The following is a 21387-nucleotide window of genomic DNA, read 5'->3' as shown; positions in this document are numbered from 1 at the left end:
TATCATTAACAATAAGCGCTTTTGGGGAAAGGGATCTAATATTCAGCAACCTAAGCTTTATCAATTGTTCATCTGTATTATATATTTTGTTTATTTGTTGGACGTCAATTAAATTTTTACTGTTGAATGGTTTTGATGTTTTTTTGTATTTACTAATTCGGGGAACAGACACAGTCTCTATATGATAATATCTAGGTGAAAGAGTCTCTATGTGCTGGGATTTATCTGACTCCGGTAATGTGAGACAGCTAGCAGACGGTCGGTTTAGCCAGTTTGTCTGCTTCCTGACCTGGGCCCTAGTGAGTCAAGGTTTAGCTCTAAGACTATGTGCCAGATTACTAGAGAGAAGAGCGGCACCACCCCAAGAGGGATGGATGCCATCCTTCTTCAACAGGTCAGGTCTGCCCCAAAAACTTTTCCAATTGTCTATGAACCCTATGTTATTTTGCAGACACCACTTAGACAACCAGCCATTGAGTGATGATAGTCTGCTAACTATCTCATCACTCCTTTTTGCCGGGAGCGGTCCAGAACAAAAAAAAAACAGCCTCAGACATCGTACTAGCGAGTTCATTTATTTTATTTTCCAGGGTGTAATGTGACAAAAGGTGAAGATTTTAACAGGGTATGATGACATTCTATAGGCACTGTATATCTTTACTCTAAAAAAATGGTGCTATATGGCACTAAAAGTGGTTCTTGGCTCGTAATCATAGGGGAACCACTTTTGGTGCTATATAGCACCATATCTTAACAGGTTCTGTATATGGTAGCGGTGCTATATAGCACCACAGTCATCCCGAAGAACCACTGAAGCACCAAGATTTGGTGCTATACAGCACTTAAAGTGGTTTCCCTATGATTATAAGCCAAAGAACCACTTTTAGTGCTATATAGCACCATTTTTGTGTATATATATCTAGAGAGAGAGAGAGAGAGAGAGAGAGAGATGTATCTGTATATACAGTATATATATATCCATAAATTAGTAGAAAGCCTTTCAGACTAATGGAAGCCTGTAAGTCTAGAGAGTCAGTGAGGAACCACAACAGGATCCTGACTGCCAAATACAACATGTGACAGGAGTCAAGTACAAATGCAGTCAGAAAGTTAAGGCTAAAGAAAGGTACTGATTGTTATAATTGTTTATCATTCATGAATATCTAGTTTAATTGCTGAAACCTGTATTACTTAAGGAAACAAACATGTCTGTGCCCAATTTTAAAATCAGCAACAAAAAACCCCTCCCTTTTTCAGGATGCAGTTGATCGTCCTTGCTGTACCAAACATGTTTTTTTGCAGTACTAACCATATGCCCCACCCCCATTTACTGGATGAAAAGTTACTGAAATGTTTTCCTCAACTACCTTTTTTGTGAAGCCGTTCTGTCTTTAACAGGCTCATTGACTGCAGTGTGCAACATGTTCATACTTGCCTCACAATGCAAACTATTCTTTCATGTCTTGTTACTGTGCGACTGATTATTTGAAATATTTCAGGTCAACGTGCATGGTTAAAAGAGCAGTTCAAGATATGCTTTTCACTGAAGGACAAGCACACAACATTGATATGAAATGAAGTTATCATGCTTTAAATAATGATGTACACTGACTCTTTTATGATATATATGACTTTTTATTTGAACAGTTGTTGAAAACGCTGTGCTCCTTAATCGTGTTTCTAGAACAAATGACTGAATTGTCAGTTTACAGTTCACACAGTTTTACCCTGTAAGCATCATTAAGAGTCACAAGTTCAGAAAGAACTAATCGGAAAAGCACAGATGCCCTTCACAGACATTTATGGTCTTTGGCTACAATGCTGATATGATAATCTGGTATGAGATCAAATGTTTAAAAAATATTTTGGTATACACAGGTAATATATTCCATAAAAAAACATAAATTTTACATCTCCCTGTGTTTGAAACATCAAGTTACAGAGACCAGCTGGTTTGATCTGTATCTGTCAAAAGCAAACACAGGGACTCAGAAAATGAGTTCAGGCACTAGAACTGGATGGAAATAACTCGTTTTCCCCTTTATTTCATTTTTTCCAGAACTTTTCGAACTTCTTCAGGGCTGTACCCCCAAGGTCCGATGGCACCCTGTTAGGAAGAATGGAAATGTGTGTGAAAATCCTTCCATACTGTGGACTTCCTGATGAATATATTTAGACACTGGCACTTAAAAATGCAACAAAAGCAAAAGAACAAACCTAAGTGACTATAAAACCCTTTGCCCCATGTGATTCAACTCGTTCCAAACCTTTCACCTCTATAAACTCATGAAATCACTTACTGCATGAGGAAGAGTGTGTGTAAAAGCCTCTGGCCAAGGTTAAAATGTTCTAAAGGTTTCACTCACAACTCTCTACAGCTCTCACGAGAGCTGTTATGAAGCTTTGGAGGTATTTCCTGTACTGTGTGCAGTTTTGAAGTTTCTCTGCATTCCAAAAACGCTCACCTGATAGATAACTTTCCCACTCTGAATGACATAGAGCCGCTCAGGCAGAGCTCCGTATTTGCTGGCAGTGATGTTGGTCATCTCGTCCACGACCACAGGGCAGAGGGGGTCTTCCTTGACCAGGGTCTGGGCCGCAGCCAGTCTCTCCTCCAAGTTTTTGTGCACACTGATGTCGACGTTGTTTACAAAGGCCCAACCATCTATGAAAAAAAAAGAAGCATTTTGCTTATTGCATAACATTTATCTCTCCATTCTCAACATGTGACTGACTCTACAGTGCATGCGGGCAGAGGTTACATCAACCCATTTTGTTAATGTTACATCAAGACTACAGCAAATGTATTTAAAATTACCAGTTGCATGTGCCTCAGCAAGATAAACAACGAGGAAATCTGCCACATCACTGAAGTCCTTGACAAGCTGTTTAAACTCATCAAGTTTGTAGAGAAACGGGGGTCATGTGCAACTTCCAAAACTCAGAACCAGTGGACGGTTACCTGTGAAGAACCCAAATAAACATAATATTGGAACAGAACCTTGGGAGGACTGAGACAGATTTATTGTTCCAATAAATAAACACATAATTCAATTGATGGTTGGAACAGAACCTTAGGACTGAGCAGTCAGATTAATTTTTCCAATAATAATTTATAGAATGCATTTACTGTACCTTTAAGAAAACGATGAATGCTCGTTTTCTGTCCGTCCAGGGTAAATAAAGCCGTGTCTGGAGCTGCGTGCCCCTCAAACGCTTCCAGGCCCAGCGAGCACCAGTTCACTGAGAACACGGTTCTAATGAACTCCAGAGAAAAGAACGACGGACCCCAGTCTTCGTATTTGAATTTGGGATTTTGCGTCATCGTAGACTTCTCTCCCATTTTTAGATGGATTTTCTTCATCAGTCCCGGGGAAATGATTGACAGGAGTTTTAACAGGGAGACATTCACGATCACAAACAATATCATGGCCACAGCTGAAACATAAACACAAACTTTTTTCAGCGCGTATCCCACTGTGGTCCCCATCGTGAGAGCGATTTATTAGTCCACGCGTCGTGGTGTCAACACGAACGAGATCACACTTTGCTTGTGTTGTAACAAAATGTGTCGAATCCTAATAGACCAACGGCTTCGCTTATGATTATTAATTAGCACAAGCTGGCGTTCCTTTGTAGCCTAACCTTCCTCTGTAACTTAATATTCACTCATATTATTCATAAGCCTCCCCCACAGCAGCATTCGTTGATTCGCCAGCCGACTAATTATGTACGAACCCTTCAACAAATCAGTTGGTTCTCTACTGGATAAACGTGCGCGACGTAATTAATATTCATGAGCCACATTCGCATAGTAGGATAAGCTCCATTGATCATGCACATGTAAACCTTAACCGTCTACTGTATTAGGATCACCGTTTATATCTTTTCGGTAAAAAAGGCCGCAAATACCACACTTTTATATTATATATATGTATATATAGGCATATATATATATAAAGCTCAAATGTTCATTTCTAAGAATGTCCATAAGATGTCACTGTTGACATGTTTGTTGACAACTCTTTTCTATGATTTTTGCCTTTTTGTCTTATCCTTTAAACAGAAAGTCATAAATACTATGATTTTTTCTTCTTCTATGATCGTTCTTCATGTAATTCGCTTATGAAATATTTATTATTGATCTGCCTATTCTGATCTTGCGCTGTCTAGCTATGTGGTGACGAATCTTAGCTATGTCATGGCTTGTTATAAGTTATAAAGGGCTGTTTTAGCGGTGTAAATGCAAATGATTATTCTCAGCTCGGTGGCTCGATATCAATTTCACCACTCACATCGCAAGCATCCAGTTTGTTCCCGATTGGTCCCTCCCCTTTCAGCAGTGTGTATTCATTGGCACTTCGAGCTGTCAATCAGAGCATAGACGCATGTTTTGGTTTTCAGAATTGATGCTATAGAAAACTCATAAAATTGCAGCTGAAACGAGAGAGAGGATGCGGTCGGTAAGAACACATTTAACAGCCTGTTGGACGCAGAAGTTGAGTCACCATTCAATCAAAATATCCTCTCTTTCTTGCTCTGGAGGGTTGAAATAGGTATGTTTTAATATCTACTACACAACATATGAAAACATTTAATTCGCATATTCATCGTGTTTTACTGAACTATAAAGGTTTATTGTCTATATGCTTATCATGTTGCTCCTTTGAGCGCTATAATAGTTTGTTCCTTCAGTTCAAGTTCAAGTTCATGGTGTGATATCCTTCATCCCACAGGTAAAAGAAACGATAAAGGACTATTATTGTACGTGGACTGACATGCACACTTGGAAGTCAGAGGTCCAGATGCAGAAACCTGCAGCGCTCTTTGGGATGGTCAGTCATCAGACAGATTTCACCGAGCTGACTTTCTCCATGTTCAGCAGTAAAACAGACATGTGCCCGAAACGCGTGTCTTCTGACGGCTGCAGTGGCTCGAATCCCGCCTCGATACAGATGCGCTGCGGATCGGAAGATCTCAAACTCCACGCGCATCACACATCCAAACTACACTGTTTCACCATGTCACCTGGAGATGGTATGTACCCGCGAGCGTTTTTTATCGACGGATTTTTATTTTGAATGGGATTATGCGGTTTTAATTTATGGATTAAAATCAAACCAACCGATTGGGCATAATTAAGAATGCACATTTAAAATAGCAATACAAAAATATTTAGCATTTAAATAAATTTAGCTTAGCGGCTTCTGTAACTTCTAATTGAACACAGATGCCAAATGTCAATCTGCACAACAGAGCCAAAAACCTTTGACGGTTTTAATATAGGCTATGTAATAAATGCATTTAGGCTATAATAGGCCTACATAGGCTATTTATTAAAACATAAATAAAGTATAGCCTAATAAATAGATTATAAATGAATTAGCCTATATAGGCTATAATATAGCCTACAATTTGTTTGGATTTATTTTGTTGCGTACCAGATCCTATACAAACGAAACTTTTTTCTTTACCTTACCTTACTGTTTCAAACTGATATCGATGTATCGTCATATTAGAGTGCGTATTAATATGTGGGCGTAATTTACAATAAAGACTATAACCGCAAAACTATCGTCTTGTTGACACATTTTGAGCCAATTCCTCATCGCTAGAGTTTATGGTGTCTTGGAAGTGTGTTAAATGTATCGCGGAAAGCAATGTGACCTTTAAAAAAACGATTAAATGATTTAAAAAAAACCCGATAATTTTCAGATTGTCGAAGATATAGGCCTATATGAACTCGCACGCGCAATATTTTTTTCATTTGACAAAATATCCTACTTAATCGCGAAATACATTATTACGTAGCTACTTAAAGATTGAGTTCACCTACAAAGTAAAAGTCTGTCATCATTCTCGTATTGTTCCAAACTTAACTTTCCTACTTCTGTGGAGCACAAAAAGGAGATGTTAGGGATGTACAGTTTCAGTCACCATTCGCTGTCATTGCATTTTTTTCCATACAATAAAAGTGAATGGTGACTGAGGCTGTCATTCTGCCTAACATCATCTTCTGTTCTACGGATGAAAGAAAGTCATACAGGTTTACACATAGCATATGAGGGTGAGTAAATGACAACATAATGTACATTGTTGGGTGCGTTATGTGAATACCATCATGGTATTGCCTCGGGAGATCACTTTTTGCAAAACAAACACCTCGTTCATTTAGTCATAAAAGTGTCTTAATACTTGCTAGTTTTCTTTGTAGAAGGAACACATATTCTATTTACTATACTCTTCAATGTATGCATGCGTATATGTTTATTATGGGCATATGTGTGTTTAGATTTGGGTGACAATCTTATCGCAAGTAATATTGAGCATGCATCCCTCAGAAACATTGCTCTCTGGGATTGGACTAGGGTGGTCACCCTGTTTAGATGATGCTACAATAGTGTGGGATTGCGTGGGCTGACACAGTTAACCGCTTACTCCAGCTTATGATTATACAAATTTGACTTATATTAGTAATCATACCTTGTCACAAAAGAGACTCAGAGGGTTTGATTATGATGTTTGCCTGACAAATTCAAACCAAATGTTTCTCGAATGTGTCTCAGCATTTATGAGACTTGGTTCCCCAACTCTCCCCCGTCAAAAGTGAATCATTTCAATGTCTATCCGATGCATTTGACAGAAGGGAACACTCATGTTTTAAATGTGCCTATTTAAGCATCCTACTTTACATGCTGGAAAGGAATGGAATGATACTTTTGTGAAATGTTTTGAAGCATGTAGTGTGTGTTGCGTGATCTTGTTGACATCTTGTTGAGATATTATCTTTCTAGTTTCACAAAGAAAAAATGTTTTTTTTTTAGCATTGATTATATGATTCTGCATTCATCTGAGGTAGTCTTTTGTGAGCATAGGCTGTAACTTAAAGACAATTACATCCGTAAAAAAAAAAAAAAAAAACTTGATCAGGTGCTCATTTCATTTCAACTGTAGTGGAAGAACATGCTTGATTGTACAGAAAATTTGTGTACAATCAAAGTCATGTGGAAGAAAATGTACAAATATTTAACTCTACCTTACCTATAAATAATTTTTTTTAAATATATTTTTGAGAGTGGTGATTTTTTTTTCTTCTTCTGAAGATGCCTTTTCTTTTCCCCCTATTATTATTGCACAGTCTTTTAGAAGGAAAGTAGTGCTGCAGTACATTTTCAGGGCTCAATTATGGATTTTTTTCTGCAGACTAATAGTCGGATTTATACTTGCCCTATAAATAATTCTCTTTACAGATAGCAAATCATTTATCAGGATTCAAATTCACCGCAATAGATCAAATGATGTAAATTTTGTACCATATGCATTTGCTAGTAAAAGTCATGAGCCTTACCAATTTGTAATCAAACACTTAACAACGTTGATTGCATGTCACATGGCATTAAACTTACATATTTTTGCTAAAATCCCTTATATATGGCATATGGTAAATAAAAAAATACACAAAAACGCTACTATTTTCATTTTTCAACCCATTTAAGTTTAGTTTTGTAGCTCAGTAGTTTGAAGATCTTGCCATTTCAACAAAACTTAGATATGTTATCAAACAAGGTAAAATTACCTTATTACAGCAGCATTCATGTCGTACAATTAGTTGTTATTATGTACAAAAGTCGTGGCCGTGCAACCAGTGAGTTGGCAAGGCTTCACACATGTACATGATGGACATCCTAAGAACGCAGTGCTAGTCCGAAGGGACGAAATCTCTCTAACATGGCTAATTAACTTGTTCTTTGGCTTTTTGTCTTCTGGATAAGTCAGTTACTGATTTGTGGTGCATTGGTAAATATAGTCGGATCATTTTTCACATTTCTACTTTCTGAGCTGGATTGCTGTTCGCCATAGCTATGAATGATATTAAATGATGTCGTCCCATTATAGGTTCTTCAAAGGTCATTTTTTCAACATGTGAGATTATCGTTATAAGAGTTGCTGTGATTGTCTGTGCTTGTATTTTTTGAACACAAGGTAATACTTAGTATTCACAGACAAACTCCCACGTAGAAGCGTTGAATCAGCTCATGAAAAAAATGAGTAATTGACTCTAAAGGGAGTCATTGCTTTAGTGTTTGGGTTCTCTATGGTAATGGGTCTACTCCCACGCACATATACAAACTCAGCACCGTTTGGTCACTCTAAAATGTGGCATTTGAACTCATAAGTTGAATTCCTATAGCTTGATGAAGTTTCCTGAGCTGATGTTCTGGATGTCTCAGGATATGTGGTGCCGCCATTATTCATTAGAAGTGATTATAGGCTAAACCCCCAGATTGATCAGATTCAGAAGTTCTCCTTCAGGTAATTTATAGGTGGTGGATGCTTTATATACAACAACGAGCTTTATTTGTTTCTGTAAACATCTGTTGTCCACAAGATTGCTTTGTTTTAGTTGCTGTGGCTGACTGCACTCGAGTTTAAAAAAATGTTGACGTCGGTGGTTGCATCACCGCTAATCTGCTGTGGACTTTTTGGACTGCACAATTACCTCCTCTCCCCTGAGCGCTTTCCGTTCTTTTCTCTTGTTTTTGGGCATTCTCTCTCACACTTACACACACTTGATCTCTGCGCAGTTGTGCTCTCACTCCCACACATCCTACTCGACTGCGGCCCACGTCTTTTGGGGAACTCCTATGACATCAGAATGAGGCATGGATAAATGGATTGTGTGGGGAAACTGTAATGTTTGCAGCTTGTTCCATTGATTCACAAAGTCCTCATGATCAATGTGCAGTGCTATTTCATCCTGGTCGATGACATCACCGAGCAAACGTTTAACAAGTGAACATTTTTCAGCGTCAGTCACCGAGGGTTTAAGAGCCAGCTTGCTGTAATGGAAGTTATTTGATCATTTCTCACAAACAGGTCTCTAGAGGACCGTCTCACGTGTTGATTCAGCTTAATTTGGCTGGGAGTTATTTTTGAGAGAAAGATGCGGTCGGTGAGGCATAATCTGCGGAAAGTCTGAAAAACATTTTATAATCGAATCGAGTAGCGTTTGACGAAAGATACTCTTGGTGGTTTTAGAAGATTACAGCATCTGACGCTCGATCATTATGGTTTGGGATCATTCCATTGTACTTTTTCAAATAATCTGTAAAACCTCAACGTACTTAATCAATCCTGAGGTAAAACATTCAGACGTCGGCAACCTTTATTGCTGGTTGGATTATGACTACAATTTAGACTTTTTATGGCACCTGTGATGTCATAGCTCATGTCCAGTTTTGTTTTATTTATGCTTGTGGGATGCGTAATACTAAGCCAAAGAAACAGCCTGAATCATCCGTCATTTCAAGGCACCTTCGCCCTGCCAATACAACCCTCAAACCAATAATTCTGTTAAAAAATATTATCTGGTTTGAATAAGTGTCGAAATATCACTGGAATACCAGAGGAAATGTGCTCAGGACCTGGGCTTAAATGGAGGGAAAACAAAATTGGCTCCGATGTGTCATCATAAAGTGTATTTTTAGCTTGGACCTTGTCTTGAGAATCACTCATAAAAATGCACCCACACTCTCCAACCTTTTTTCCCTCTTGCTTTTTGATATAGGGGTCGAATTCCTGCCTCATGTGAAATGGATCTGATTGTTTTGCCTACTCGCTCTGTCTCCCTGACTCCGTACTGAGATGAAGGGGCTACTCGCTCTCGGCCTGTGCCAGGGAGACATGCCACAGCTAACCGCACATCTACATGGGCCGAATTACTCATGCATTTTTAGACGGCAGCAACTGCGTCTCCAGACTTCTCAGCGCGTGTGACCGTGCACGCGGGTGGTTTTTTGATTTACATTTCGACAGTGGCACTTGCTGTTCTTGGCCCTGTGCTTGTTTGCTTCATCAAAGAAAAATCCGCTCTGTGGCGGTGCTGATCGCAGTGCTTAAAGCGGACGCGCGGGCCCTGGCTTCCCGTAGCGGGACGCTGCAAGACGGCTAGGTGGCCGTGACCCTTTGGATCCACTGTTGATTCAATGTTAAAGGTGACGGATGGCAATCGACACCCCAATGGTTTTTGTACCAATACAGCTGTTTTTCTGCTCCGCCCAGTTCACTTGCCTGTTTAATACAACATAAATATGGATACCGAAACCAGTGCCAAGTTCCCTGGTGGGCCTTTTATTAGAAGAAGTATTATTCTTTTATATCGAGAAATACCACAAAGATTACAACAGATTCTCGGTACAAACAAAACCTCTCATTTATACAGAGGACGTAGTGAATGTAGACAGATTCAAAAGACGTTTTCTGCCAGTCGTTCGACCTTCATTTTTACAAGTCTGGGCACGTCAGCCGTCCAATCGAGCACTGGCTTCATTCGAATGTGCATTTGTTTCTGACCAAACATTTATTCCTTCATTAGCGGAGAGCAGAAAGCATTCCAGTAGGCACAGTTATATCCTCTCTGTTGTTCAGCAGTTTCGTCGTGCCAGGAAGCTGCCATGGGGTAGTGCCCATTCAGTCTGTGATCTGATTGGCTGGAATGACCCTGGAGTACTATGAAATACATTATAAAGTCTAATAGTTCAGTTTATATACTTTATTGCTGGTTGTTAATAAAGCGCAGGGTTCTGGAAGAATTAGTTATTCTCTCGTCCTCTAGTGATCCAACACCAACCGAGTGTAATATTACATTACGCTCAGGGATTTCTGAAGGCTAATAACCTGACATGGGCCCTGAATGCAGATTGTTTAGAATGAAAACACTTCACTTTTACGAACAGATCTGGATCATGTGATGGGAGCCATTCATCTTTAGAATCGCTGATGGCTGTAAATTTTATATATTTGTGCTGTTTGTGTGTAACGACGGTTGAGAAGGGAATGCTAGTAAGATGAAAATCCTTTGTGTATTTATTATTTTTCACTGCCTTTTTGTCTAGTAAAGTTCAGGTTCAGCCACAGTAACGTGGAGAAATAACATTTCCCAGCTGAGCATGTGTCAAGTAAACTTGACCTTTTGCAGTTCAAAGGCCAAAAAAAGGAACTGACAGACATTAATAAATATTAAAGAGACAGACAGTTCGCTGTGAGCACACAAAATACCTCTTAAATATCGTTTATGTCCTCATTTTCTTCAACAAAGCTAATATTTTTGTGAATACCAGACATCACAGAGTATAACTAATAATTTTGTCTGGCTACTTAATGTATTTTTGTCTTGTCCAGTGGCAGTCCAATCAGATTCTTCGGACCTTTAGGGCTGGAAGTTTTTTTTCCAGGCATTTTTCAGAACAGTCTACAGTCATGAATCGGTAAGCTTTGAGCATTCCTACGTCCTGTTTCCGTCAAGCTGCTGTTGGATTACTCGGATGGGAGACATGCTCAGAGCGAGGTTAAAAGAACACCGAACATTATTAAACTTTTCTCTGTCAGACAATTTTGTCGTCTCATCTCCACACAGTGCTCTGGGGTGTTTACTCAGATTTAAAGCATAAATTGAAATCAGCAGTTTGGCAGGTTAATATTTGGAGAAAAAGATGCCGGCAAATGATAAGAGGACACAATTTCCCATGACACAGACCATCCGATCTGTTTTTTTTCCTGATCCTTCACTTAATTTTCATGTTATGGGAATTTTATGCGAAAAAAAAGAACTTTTGACTAATAATTGCTAAATGCCTTGTTCAACCCCAAATGGATGTTTTGTAAAATGCAATAAAATCAAGAATCTGTGATTTGTTCATTCTCTTTAAGCTTTATTTAACTGACTTAAGGACAAAGAAATGTTTCCAATGTTTTCACTGGCCAAATTCATTTTATTTCATAAATATAAACATAATTCGATTTTGATGGCTGCACTACACTCTAAAAAAGTTGGGACAGTGAAAGTAAAAGTGAGAAGACTATAGAATATCCAAAATAAACTGTTTTGGTGATAGGTGAAGCTATCGTGTTTGTGTATAATGGGAGCATCCACCAAAGACTGGGTCTTTGCAAGCAAAGTTGGGTCTTGGCTCACCACTTTGTGCCAAATTTCTTGAGAGAATTGTCAAGCAACTCAAAAATCACATTTCCCAATGCAAGAATGCAATGTATTTAGGTCTTTCACCATGGTATACATACTATTGTGAAAAGATTCAGGGAATCCAGAGAAATCTCAGTCCGTGTAGGGAAAGGCACGAAACCTCTGTTGAATGTGCGTGGCCTTTTAGCCATCAGACGGCATGGCATGAGAAACCGTTGTGCTACTGTGTTAAATATAGCCACATAACTTAACTGCTGCTATAACACATAACTTAACCCCTTTAACTGCTGCTTCATCAAGAAATGCAGCTTGAATCTCTGTTACGCATGGAGAAAGCTATACATTTGTTCAATGCAGAGATGGTGCTGATTTCTTTGGGCCCGAGCTCATCTCAGATGGTCTAAAACATAGTGGAAGTGTGATCTATGGTCAGATGAGTTCTCTCAGTCCTAAAGACGAAAAGGACCATACAGACTTTCATCAGTGACCGGCACAAAAGCAAACATCTGCCACGGGTGACTTGCATATGTGTGAAGTTACCATTGATGTGGAGGCGTATATTGGGATTCTACAGAGACTTACATCAAGATGACATCTTTCCTGGGAAGTAAGACAATGCCAGGCCTCATTTTGCACATGCTAAATCAGAGTGGTTTCTAGACACTCTACGCCGTAGAAGGGATGTGCTTGACTGCCTGCCTGTTGTCCAGATCTTTCTCTTATTGAAAATATGTGGCTCATCATGAAAAAGAGAATCAGATGACGATGACCACAGACTGTTGAGCAGCTGTCTTGCATCAGGCGAGATTGGAAAAAAATTCCTCTTGGAAAACTCAATTAATTAGTATCTTTAAAGGAAAGGTGATGTGACAGTGGTAAACATGACTTTTTTGGAGTGTGTAGCAGCCATCAAAAATTTAAATAAAAAAAATACACTTAAGTTGGTCAGTGAAAACTTTGAAAATATTTTCTTTTGTCAGGTAAATAAAGGTTAATGAGAATTTAATAAATCACAGATTCTTGATCTTGACAGCTCATCCAGTCTAGCTCTATTGTTACGAAACATCAATGAATGAAGAATAATTCATTACGCAACAATTAATGTGGCACTATTGTGTCCTGTGCTCAGAGAGAAAATGCTTGAATAAGAAGTAAAAAAAAATAAAAACATACAACATAACTACAGTGACTGGGTCCTGTCTGAAATTCTTTACGCCAGATGTTGGGAAGATTATGCAGTGTAGTCTTATTTCCGAGCAAATAACTCATATGTTCCGGTACAGCCCTTCCAGTATAGTTTGATTTGCAAACAAATGACTCAAATTACTCAAACGAGACGGTTCTTGCTAATAAATCAAACACAGACCCCTTACAACTAACTGTGTAACCTAAATCAGTGTAGTTGTTGCCTGCTTTTTCATATTATTTGTGGGGAAGGATACACATAATGCTTTTTGTCAGAAGTATATATATATATATATATATATATTAAGAAATTAATAAAATGCTATCATATTATTGTTTTTTTAGTTTTGATATTTAGAGTATTATAATAATCAATTATTGGACTTGCATTAATACGCCTCTAGATAGTAATTAAAAAGTCTATGTAACAAACCTTTTGGAAGAACTGATTTAAATTGATTTATTTATTATTGAAATTCTCTTAACAATTGGAAATGGAATTGCATTTTTGCAAAATAGTTATACTTAAAACACTATTAGAATTGTTACCAATGTTATTGGTCTTATTGGTTTATTTAAATGAACTAAATAATTAAAGGATGGATAATAGATAAATAATTCAAATGGATTTAAGGAAATAAAGAAAAAGAAATAAGAATGGTTCCAGTTCTATTATAATTATAATAAAACTATTTGCAAATATATATATATATATATATATATATATATATATATATATATATATATATATATATATATATATATATATATATATATATATATATATATATTATAATTTTTTAAATGCACACATTCAGTCTTATTCGTAGGCCTATGCCTAATATGTGATATCTTGTCACATCAAATTCAGTTATGATTTACACAAATCATGTACATAATGTAATTTTTGCAATTCAAAACGGTGAAAATTCATAAAAATTTGTAGTAAAAAAAGTAGTTTGCATCACTGGATATTACTGTCAGTCACTGAACGTTTTTATTGTAAAACAGTTGTCAAATATACGTCTAACAGTAAGCCCCGCCTACTTTGATTTGATTGGCCATCTCACTCATTCTGACATTGACGAGCGTTGTTAGTCCGCTGAGGCAGACCAGACAAAAAATTTAACATTTAAAACTTTTTGTCATCCTGACAACAAACAGAGCGGTGCATAATGGAGTACAGCAGAGGAGCATCAGCAATATCAAATATTGGAGGGGACAATTTGTCCATTTCTAATTATTCGTGGTGTCTTGTCCCCCTCAATGTCTATGGTGGTTACGGCCCTGCTTCATAGAAGCATTTATTGCAAAAGATTGTGATTGATAGGTTTACAGTGCAATGTCAGTGTGTTTTCTGGGAGTTCCACATTGTGCCAAAACTATACTCTCAGTGCAGGAGCACCACACTGTTCACGTGGGCAGTGTGAGTGCAGTTCATATGGATGCCTTTGAAATACTGTAAATACGCAATTCAGACGTGGGATGTGTGACAGGCTTTACAGTTTAACATATAAAGGGAACCAAAATCCCTAATAAAGCATTTGAGATATGGTTGCAATAGCTCATGAGAAAGCAGGGCATGAGAGGAGAGAGACTAATGCGTCCCGGCCCTTTAACAGGATGAGAGGAATTTGAGGAATGAATGTTGACTTCAGCTTTTTACAATTTGCACTGAGTTTGCTGACTTATCACCTACCACAAATATTTCCCCCACTATTTCACCCTTTAAGCCCTGACCGCAATCTCACAGATGAGTTTTCCAGGGCCCGGTCTGTGCCAAACTTTCCATTGGAGTCACCCCTTTATGTGCATGTGTGTGTATGAGAACATACTCATCATGCTGCAGCAAATGTACCATAAAAGTTAAGATACTTCTCTAGTGTTGACACAGCATTAATTCCACTGTCAAACGTCCCATTAATATGAGAAATAAGACATCCCATTATGGCAAACTGCTCATTTTTTCTTTCAACCGGCCGTGCACTTCTAGAATGCATGAGAAACCCTTTCTTAGTGCATTTGGGTGCAAATCAGTTTGACTGTACATCACGTTAGACACTTAAAGTCGGCATGAAAAGGAAGTTGCGATAACCTTTTCTTCACTATTATGTCGTATATATCCCAGTGAAACGGCTTCTCAAAACAAGGCCGCAACCATGTCTTAGACATTGGGGGGGACCAAAGTTTTTTTTGTGTGTGTTTCGGGATGGGGGGGAGGGGGGTATTGGTCTTATTGGTTTATTTAAAGGAATTCAATTATTAAAGGATTAAAAGGGAAATCAAGGAAATAAAGAAAAAAGAACGGTATGAAGTAAACTATTTGCAAATAATAATAATATATTTTTTTTAAATATGCATAAATTCGCCTGCCTAATATGTAAAAATGCAAAACGTTTCTTGTCACGTCAAATTCAGTTATGGTTTACATAAATAATGTCATCTTTTCAATTCAAAATGGTGAAATTTCATAAAAAATGTCAAGTAGTTTGCATCACTTGATATTACTGCTGGTCGCTGAATGTTTTTACCGTTACAGACAGTCAACAGTTGTCAAATATTAAATGCTTAGATACTTGCATCTTACGACGCACTCTTTCACTGCTATAACTAAAGTGGCGCGTTGAAATTCGCAGTAAGCCCCGCCTTCTTTTGTTTGATTGGCCATCTCATTCATTCTGACAGTGACGAGCACTGTTAGACCGCTGAGGGCGTAAAAAAATGTAACATTTGACTTTTGTCATCCTAGCAACAAACAGAGCGGTGTGTGTACTGGAGTACATCATATATTGGGGGGCAATTTGGCCATTATTCGGGGGGACTTGCCCCCCTCAATATCTATGGTGGTTACGGCCCTGTCTCAAACGAGAATAAATGTAGGGCGTGACTTTTTGATTTTTGATTGTTGTAATTTGCTATTGGTCGATCTCATGTGAGTGGTTGTCCCGCCCTCGCACCAGTAAATATGTCATCAGAGAAGAGATGTCGTTGCCAAGTGGGAGGGAAAGTTAATTTAATTTAAGATTAGGAGGGCACATGAAAAAAAATAAGGGATGTGCACGGATAAATCATTTATAATAAATACTGCATTATTCCATAAAAAAATAAGATTTGTCAGTTTTTATTTCATGGTGACTATAAAGATATCTAAGGGATGCTTCCATTGGCAGTCAAAGGTAGGAACGTAACCAGTACTGATTGGAGAATCGGGAAGTACTCTTGGTGAGCTCCAGGTCACATTTCTAAGTGACGGAGCGAGGAATGCTTGTTGAGCGCATCTGTCACACGTAACCTTCATGTCTCATGCACGTGTGTTTCTTATTCAACTAACACATGTGAGGAAGGTTATACATTGCTGGATCTTATGGAAATGTAAGCGATGAGTGTGTGTGCTCAATATCGCCGTGGAGAAAGTGGAAACGAAAACAATCTCAGCCTAATCAGAACCAGGTCACTCTGTTGTCCAGGCCGTGCTTGACATTTACGGCCTTCCCTTGGCTCCACGTTCGCACTTTACAGCAGGGCCGGTCCACAAAGCTATACACTTCACCATATAACTGATTTGCTAGTGTTCCTAAATCTACACATAAAGCAATGCTCGACTTCACAAGGTTCCTATTTAAAGAAAAAAACGATGACACAGGCAACAGGAAACAGTTGTTATATATCACTTGCCGTTTCTGACAAGAATATTCAGAGGAGAAAAAGAGAGAAAATCTGGCTGGAGCCGCAGTATGTGTTCCGAAACACTTTTTTTTTTTGCTGTTTACTTGATTCTTGCCCTAAAAAAGTAAAATGTTGACTAACACTGGAAAAAAAATGAATTAGGTGCTTGTGTTGTGAATGACCTAACAGCTTTGCTTTTTAAATACTGAAATGAAGTAAGGCCGAATGAAAGCTCTGACAGCCAGGTGCTTTGGACTTGGCCAGCGATTTTACTTCTCAGGCCAGCTGGAAAATGAGTCCCAGAATTTATCTGCACCCTTTTCCCTTGACAAATTATTTTATTGTTCTCGCACAGTTGGTTTGCATTTATTCTTTTGGCTAATGATAGGTTAAGGCAGAGCGATCCGCTTTCGCTGTGTTACACGGCGAACGCACCCCAACTGGGCCTGTTCCCACAATGACAAAGCATATTTGCTCTCCACGCTGACAGAAAGATCGATTGTGAGTTTAATGCTCAGGAACTCGCGGCAGAAAGATTCATCAAAAGGGATTTTCTGATCTGCGACACAAAGAAATTGCATTACGATGCAAAAAATCTTGCCTTGGGACACCTGAAAACCTAACCTCATGCCTAAAGGTCATATCTTTTGCAGGGCTTAATTGGATTACAGGGCCGTTCATGTTGTAAGAATGTTCCTGCCCTCTGTAGATGGAGAGATATCAGCATTATAACTGTCTGCTTACTGCACTCTACCTGACCCAAGCACAGTAGACGAGAGCTAGCCCGCTAATCTTTTACAAATGCTGCTAGTCTCCAAGACCAGGCTTTCTCAAAGATGACCGAGTCAAAACAGACCCTGTTTCTCAATGAGCCTCCATTGAAAATATGTCTGAATCAAACAGTGACTAACACATACCTTCTGTCTGCAGGGTTACTTTGCGAATGAGAGCAAGCCTTACCGGAGACGCTCGCGCTCATCTGGAGGCTCTGGTTTCTCTTTAGAATCGGCACACTTATTTTCAAGGATGTTACTGAGTGGAGACAGTGGACTGCCTAGAGGATTGTATTGTCATAACAAGTCTGCGAGCCTTTACGATGATTGACGTTTCATGACGTCAAGAGAATTAGCTGGAGAAAGTTATACGTTAACATTCCCATTCATCACGGTTAATGGAGGGGAATTTGAATTCTTGTCATGTGACTTTATAGCATTTCATTCGTTAGAGGCTTATTTTATAGTTTTATGGCATCTTATAGATTTGTGTTTTAAACGGCTTATTGTTTTGGAGGTGAAATTAGCTGTAAATATTCTGATTATAGATTTGCATAAAGAAATACAACATTTTCAAAATAATTCAAAATGATACAATTCTTAACAAAAGTTCAGATCGTACAAAAACTAGGTCAAGTTGAACTAAGCATTTTAGGTTTTTTGGCTTGGTTAAACCACCCCAAATTTACAACATGATTTGAGAAATCAACTTTCCCTTGAGCTTTTGATATATAAAAGGTCATGGTGATATAAGAATATCCTGTAAGTTTCAGAGCTGAAAACTTCCTTGTTAGTCAAAGAAAAGCTTTTATAGACACCAGCCCCAGAAAACGATCAATTTCAGAATATGCCACACCTTGATGTCATCGTGTGGTGAAGCACCGCCTCAACTGAAGAAGAGCAACGCCTGATTCTGTAGCCCTGCCCACCGACTCGTGCCACTAACATAACACAGGCCTACAGAGAGAGCTAAATCGCATCAAATTTCTAAACATACCGCATAAGCTTCATTAGGATTCCAATATTATGAATGCATGGACTTTATTTTTAATGAATATCCAGCTCATGTGGGGAAGACATTGCACGTATGTTAATTTAAACACGGATGCGTTTGTAAACAAGAGAGATTTGCAGACAGGATGAGATTACATGAACGAATGAAGCAACACACTAATGTGAGTAATTTTTTTTTTATATATGTGATAGTATTGCATTGTTACAGGTAGTATTGATTATGTGTACATGTCTAACTGAACATACCTTAGCACGCTGTCAAAGGCTGAAGAATCCTTTATTTGTGGTGTTCTTGGTTCATTACTGTCTTGATGTGCGTTGTTCACTCTTGACTTGATATTTGAAGGCGCGTGCGCGCGCGCGTGTGTGTACGGTTCGCGGTTATATTCATCGATCGGGCAGGCCAATTAACGTTAATAAAAAAATAACATTCCAATCAATCGCGGGTGGATGAGAGATGAATCATTGTGTTTGTTTGATAAAGACATTTTGCGAGCCCTGGCTGTGGGCTGGGAGATTCATTCCGCTTGCTGCGTTTGCCACACGCTTTCACAGTTCACTGACAGGGAGAGTAGAAGCTCATTAAATATGCATATCTTATCCAATCCTAGCCGTGGGCGTTTACTTCCAAGTCTTCAGTGCGGCACGCCCATCAAAACTGAGCGTGTCTTGAGAGAGCCTCAAAACCAGGGCAGAAAATAGCCTATTACTTATTCATTATGATGTTTTTGAATGTAAAAACCACGCAAACACAATAAGTTGACCTCAGACAACAATAAAAAAAGCCAGTTCATGACCCCTTTAATTCAAAACTATAAAATGTTATTTTGTAAATGGCACATATAAAATTCAGATTTAAAAAATTACATTTAAGAAAACACAAAAAGTAATTGCAACTTTGTATCTAAGAATTCAGAGTCAGACCTTTTTTTTTGCGAGAAATAAACTTGTAATTGTGAGAAAAAGTCATTAGAGTTTATATCTTGAAATTGTGACTCCTTTTTTTCCTTGTAATTGTGAGTTTATGTCCCGAAATCCTAACATTTATTTTCTTAGAATTCTGAGAATTCTGCAATTGCGAGTTATAAAGTCCAACTCTTGAGGAAAAAAAATCATAATTGTGAGATTTAAACTCACAATTGCAAAAAAGTCAAAATTGTGAGATAAAAAGTCACAATTAGGCTTCTGTGTATGTCAATGAAGAAAGGTGCTTTTTTAAAACCAGATATTGTAGTCGCAGCTTCTACCAGCAGGGGCTTACAAACTAACCAGCCAGATCTTGATTACTTGTTGTATCCATATGGACATCATGTCGACATTTGCTTCAGTATTTACGCCAAATCACTCATTAAACAAACAATCCCATCTCCATAATGGTACAACATGTTTTAACAAACATCTTATCAGTGAAGCATATGGGGAGAAATGACGTTAGACACGCAGCTTTTCGAAGGACTTTTAGTTCTCCCACGCCCTCCTCCTCTGTTCCGTGAATGCCTCTTCGATTGGAAGCACAGAGCTTTCTAAACATGTTTCTCATTCCAATTCACCAGATCGCTGCCAACCACACATCTTGAAGAGGACTTTGAGTTGTATTTTCATGTGTTCTCTTTGTTTACATGGGGTTAGCCACATCTTCAGATCACTTTGTGCTTTAATTGACTCCACATAGTTTGGATATAGTGACAAATAGAAGGGTTGTCTTTGAGGATTACTTGATGGCAGAAAAATGTAGGGAAGCCAGCAAAAAAAAAAAAGACTTGCGTAATAGCTTTCGATGTACATGCTTTCTCATCATTATCTCAGTGATTTGTTCTGCTTGCTTGTACTTTTTGATAAAACTTACATTATGCCATAACGCTTAATGTTAAAAGCTGTTCAAATGAAAAATGAGTGAGTCTTTGAGAGATGGATTTAAAATGTGTGAGTGCTTGCAGGGCACAAGCTGTGAAATAAGTGCTTTCCTCCTTTTACTCTTTAAAAGTTAGTATTAAAATCCAATTATGCACACAACCCTGACTATACAAACCGTATTCTACATAAAGGAAATACATTACATACTTTTAGACCAAATATAATCACCCTCAAGGCAAAATGCAGTCAGCTATAGGATGGACAACACTAACTACTGTAAAATATAGGTTTGAAGCATGTCATCAAGGCTTATTAGACTTACCGATAGTCTGGCAATGCCGAATTGATCACCAGCTGCACGTCAAATCACGTTTGTACAGCTTGTAGATGCCAGCTTTCTACAAGCCTCAAGAGTTCGGAAAGCAGGAATCAAGTCCAATAATTGGCTAGCAAATCATTAGGATATGTACACTACTGCTGGCCAAAACTCACTCGTTTAAGAGCACACAAAAAAGGCTGTAGGAACCCACCATGGACCCATTTTTAACATGTTTGTGTTAGCGATGATGTAAAATGGCAAGAATTCATATTTCGCCTCAAATTTTGCTTTAGAAAAAACACACGTTTTTTTTCTTCCTCGCAAAGGAAACAAATATTTGCATTTCAAAGCTCTTTCAGAGTGAAATGAAAAACAAACTCTTTATGGGTTTGGAGTCTTTTTTGGAAAAGTCTAGGGATGAAATGAATCTGATTTATAGTTCATAAACGCACAGCTAATGCCAGGTTGTGTGAAAATGCTGGTGTTAAGTCATGCTTACGGCCCTGAGAGGGAATAAAGATCCACAAAACACTAGCTAACTGACTTTCAGAGATGTTTATGATACATTAGCACAGCTCTGGATCAGGAATCGAACC

The 21387-nt window shown here is 38.3% G+C and overlaps 2 protein-coding genes across 3 annotated transcripts in view; one reads left to right on the top strand and one right to left on the bottom strand.

Annotated features, from left to right (window-relative positions):
* Positions 1 to 561: 561 nt before the first annotated feature.
* Positions 562 to 3678, bottom strand: dio1 (iodothyronine deiodinase 1). 2 transcript variants are annotated; one of them, XM_079826697.1, is made up of 5 exons: positions 3458 to 3628; positions 3136 to 3358; positions 2819 to 2962; positions 2466 to 2665; positions 570 to 2107 (listed from the first exon to the last, which is right to left on the bottom strand). In XM_079826697.1, the coding sequence occupies exons 1-5, from the start codon at positions 3488 to 3490 to the stop codon at positions 2042 to 2044; spliced, it is 666 nt and encodes a 221-aa protein (XP_079682823.1). In that variant the 5' UTR covers positions 3491 to 3628; the 3' UTR covers positions 570 to 2041. The 2 variants fall into 2 exon arrangements, with proteins under 2 accessions (XP_079682822.1, XP_079682823.1); XM_079826696.1 differs by having other exon boundaries at positions 562 to 2107; positions 3136 to 3678.
* Positions 3679 to 4402: 724 nt separating this feature from the next.
* Positions 4403 to 21387, top strand: part of glis1b (GLIS family zinc finger 1b) — a 109272-nt gene continuing 92287 nt past the window's right edge. The window contains exons 1-2 of the mRNA XM_079826658.1: positions 4403 to 4556; positions 4737 to 5037. Of these exons, the coding sequence (XP_079682784.1) occupies positions 4779 to 5037 (259 nt within the window). The 5' untranslated portion in view covers positions 4403 to 4556; positions 4737 to 4778. The remainder of the gene's footprint in view (positions 4557 to 4736; positions 5038 to 21387) is intronic.

This window comes from Gobio gobio (genome assembly GCF_949357685.1).
Source record: "Gobio gobio genome assembly, chromosome: 10".
NCBI lineage: Eukaryota > Metazoa > Chordata > Actinopteri > Cypriniformes > Gobionidae > Gobio > Gobio gobio.
The sequence above is the reverse complement of the archived record's forward strand: the minus strand, read 5'-3'. Positions and strand labels throughout refer to the sequence as shown.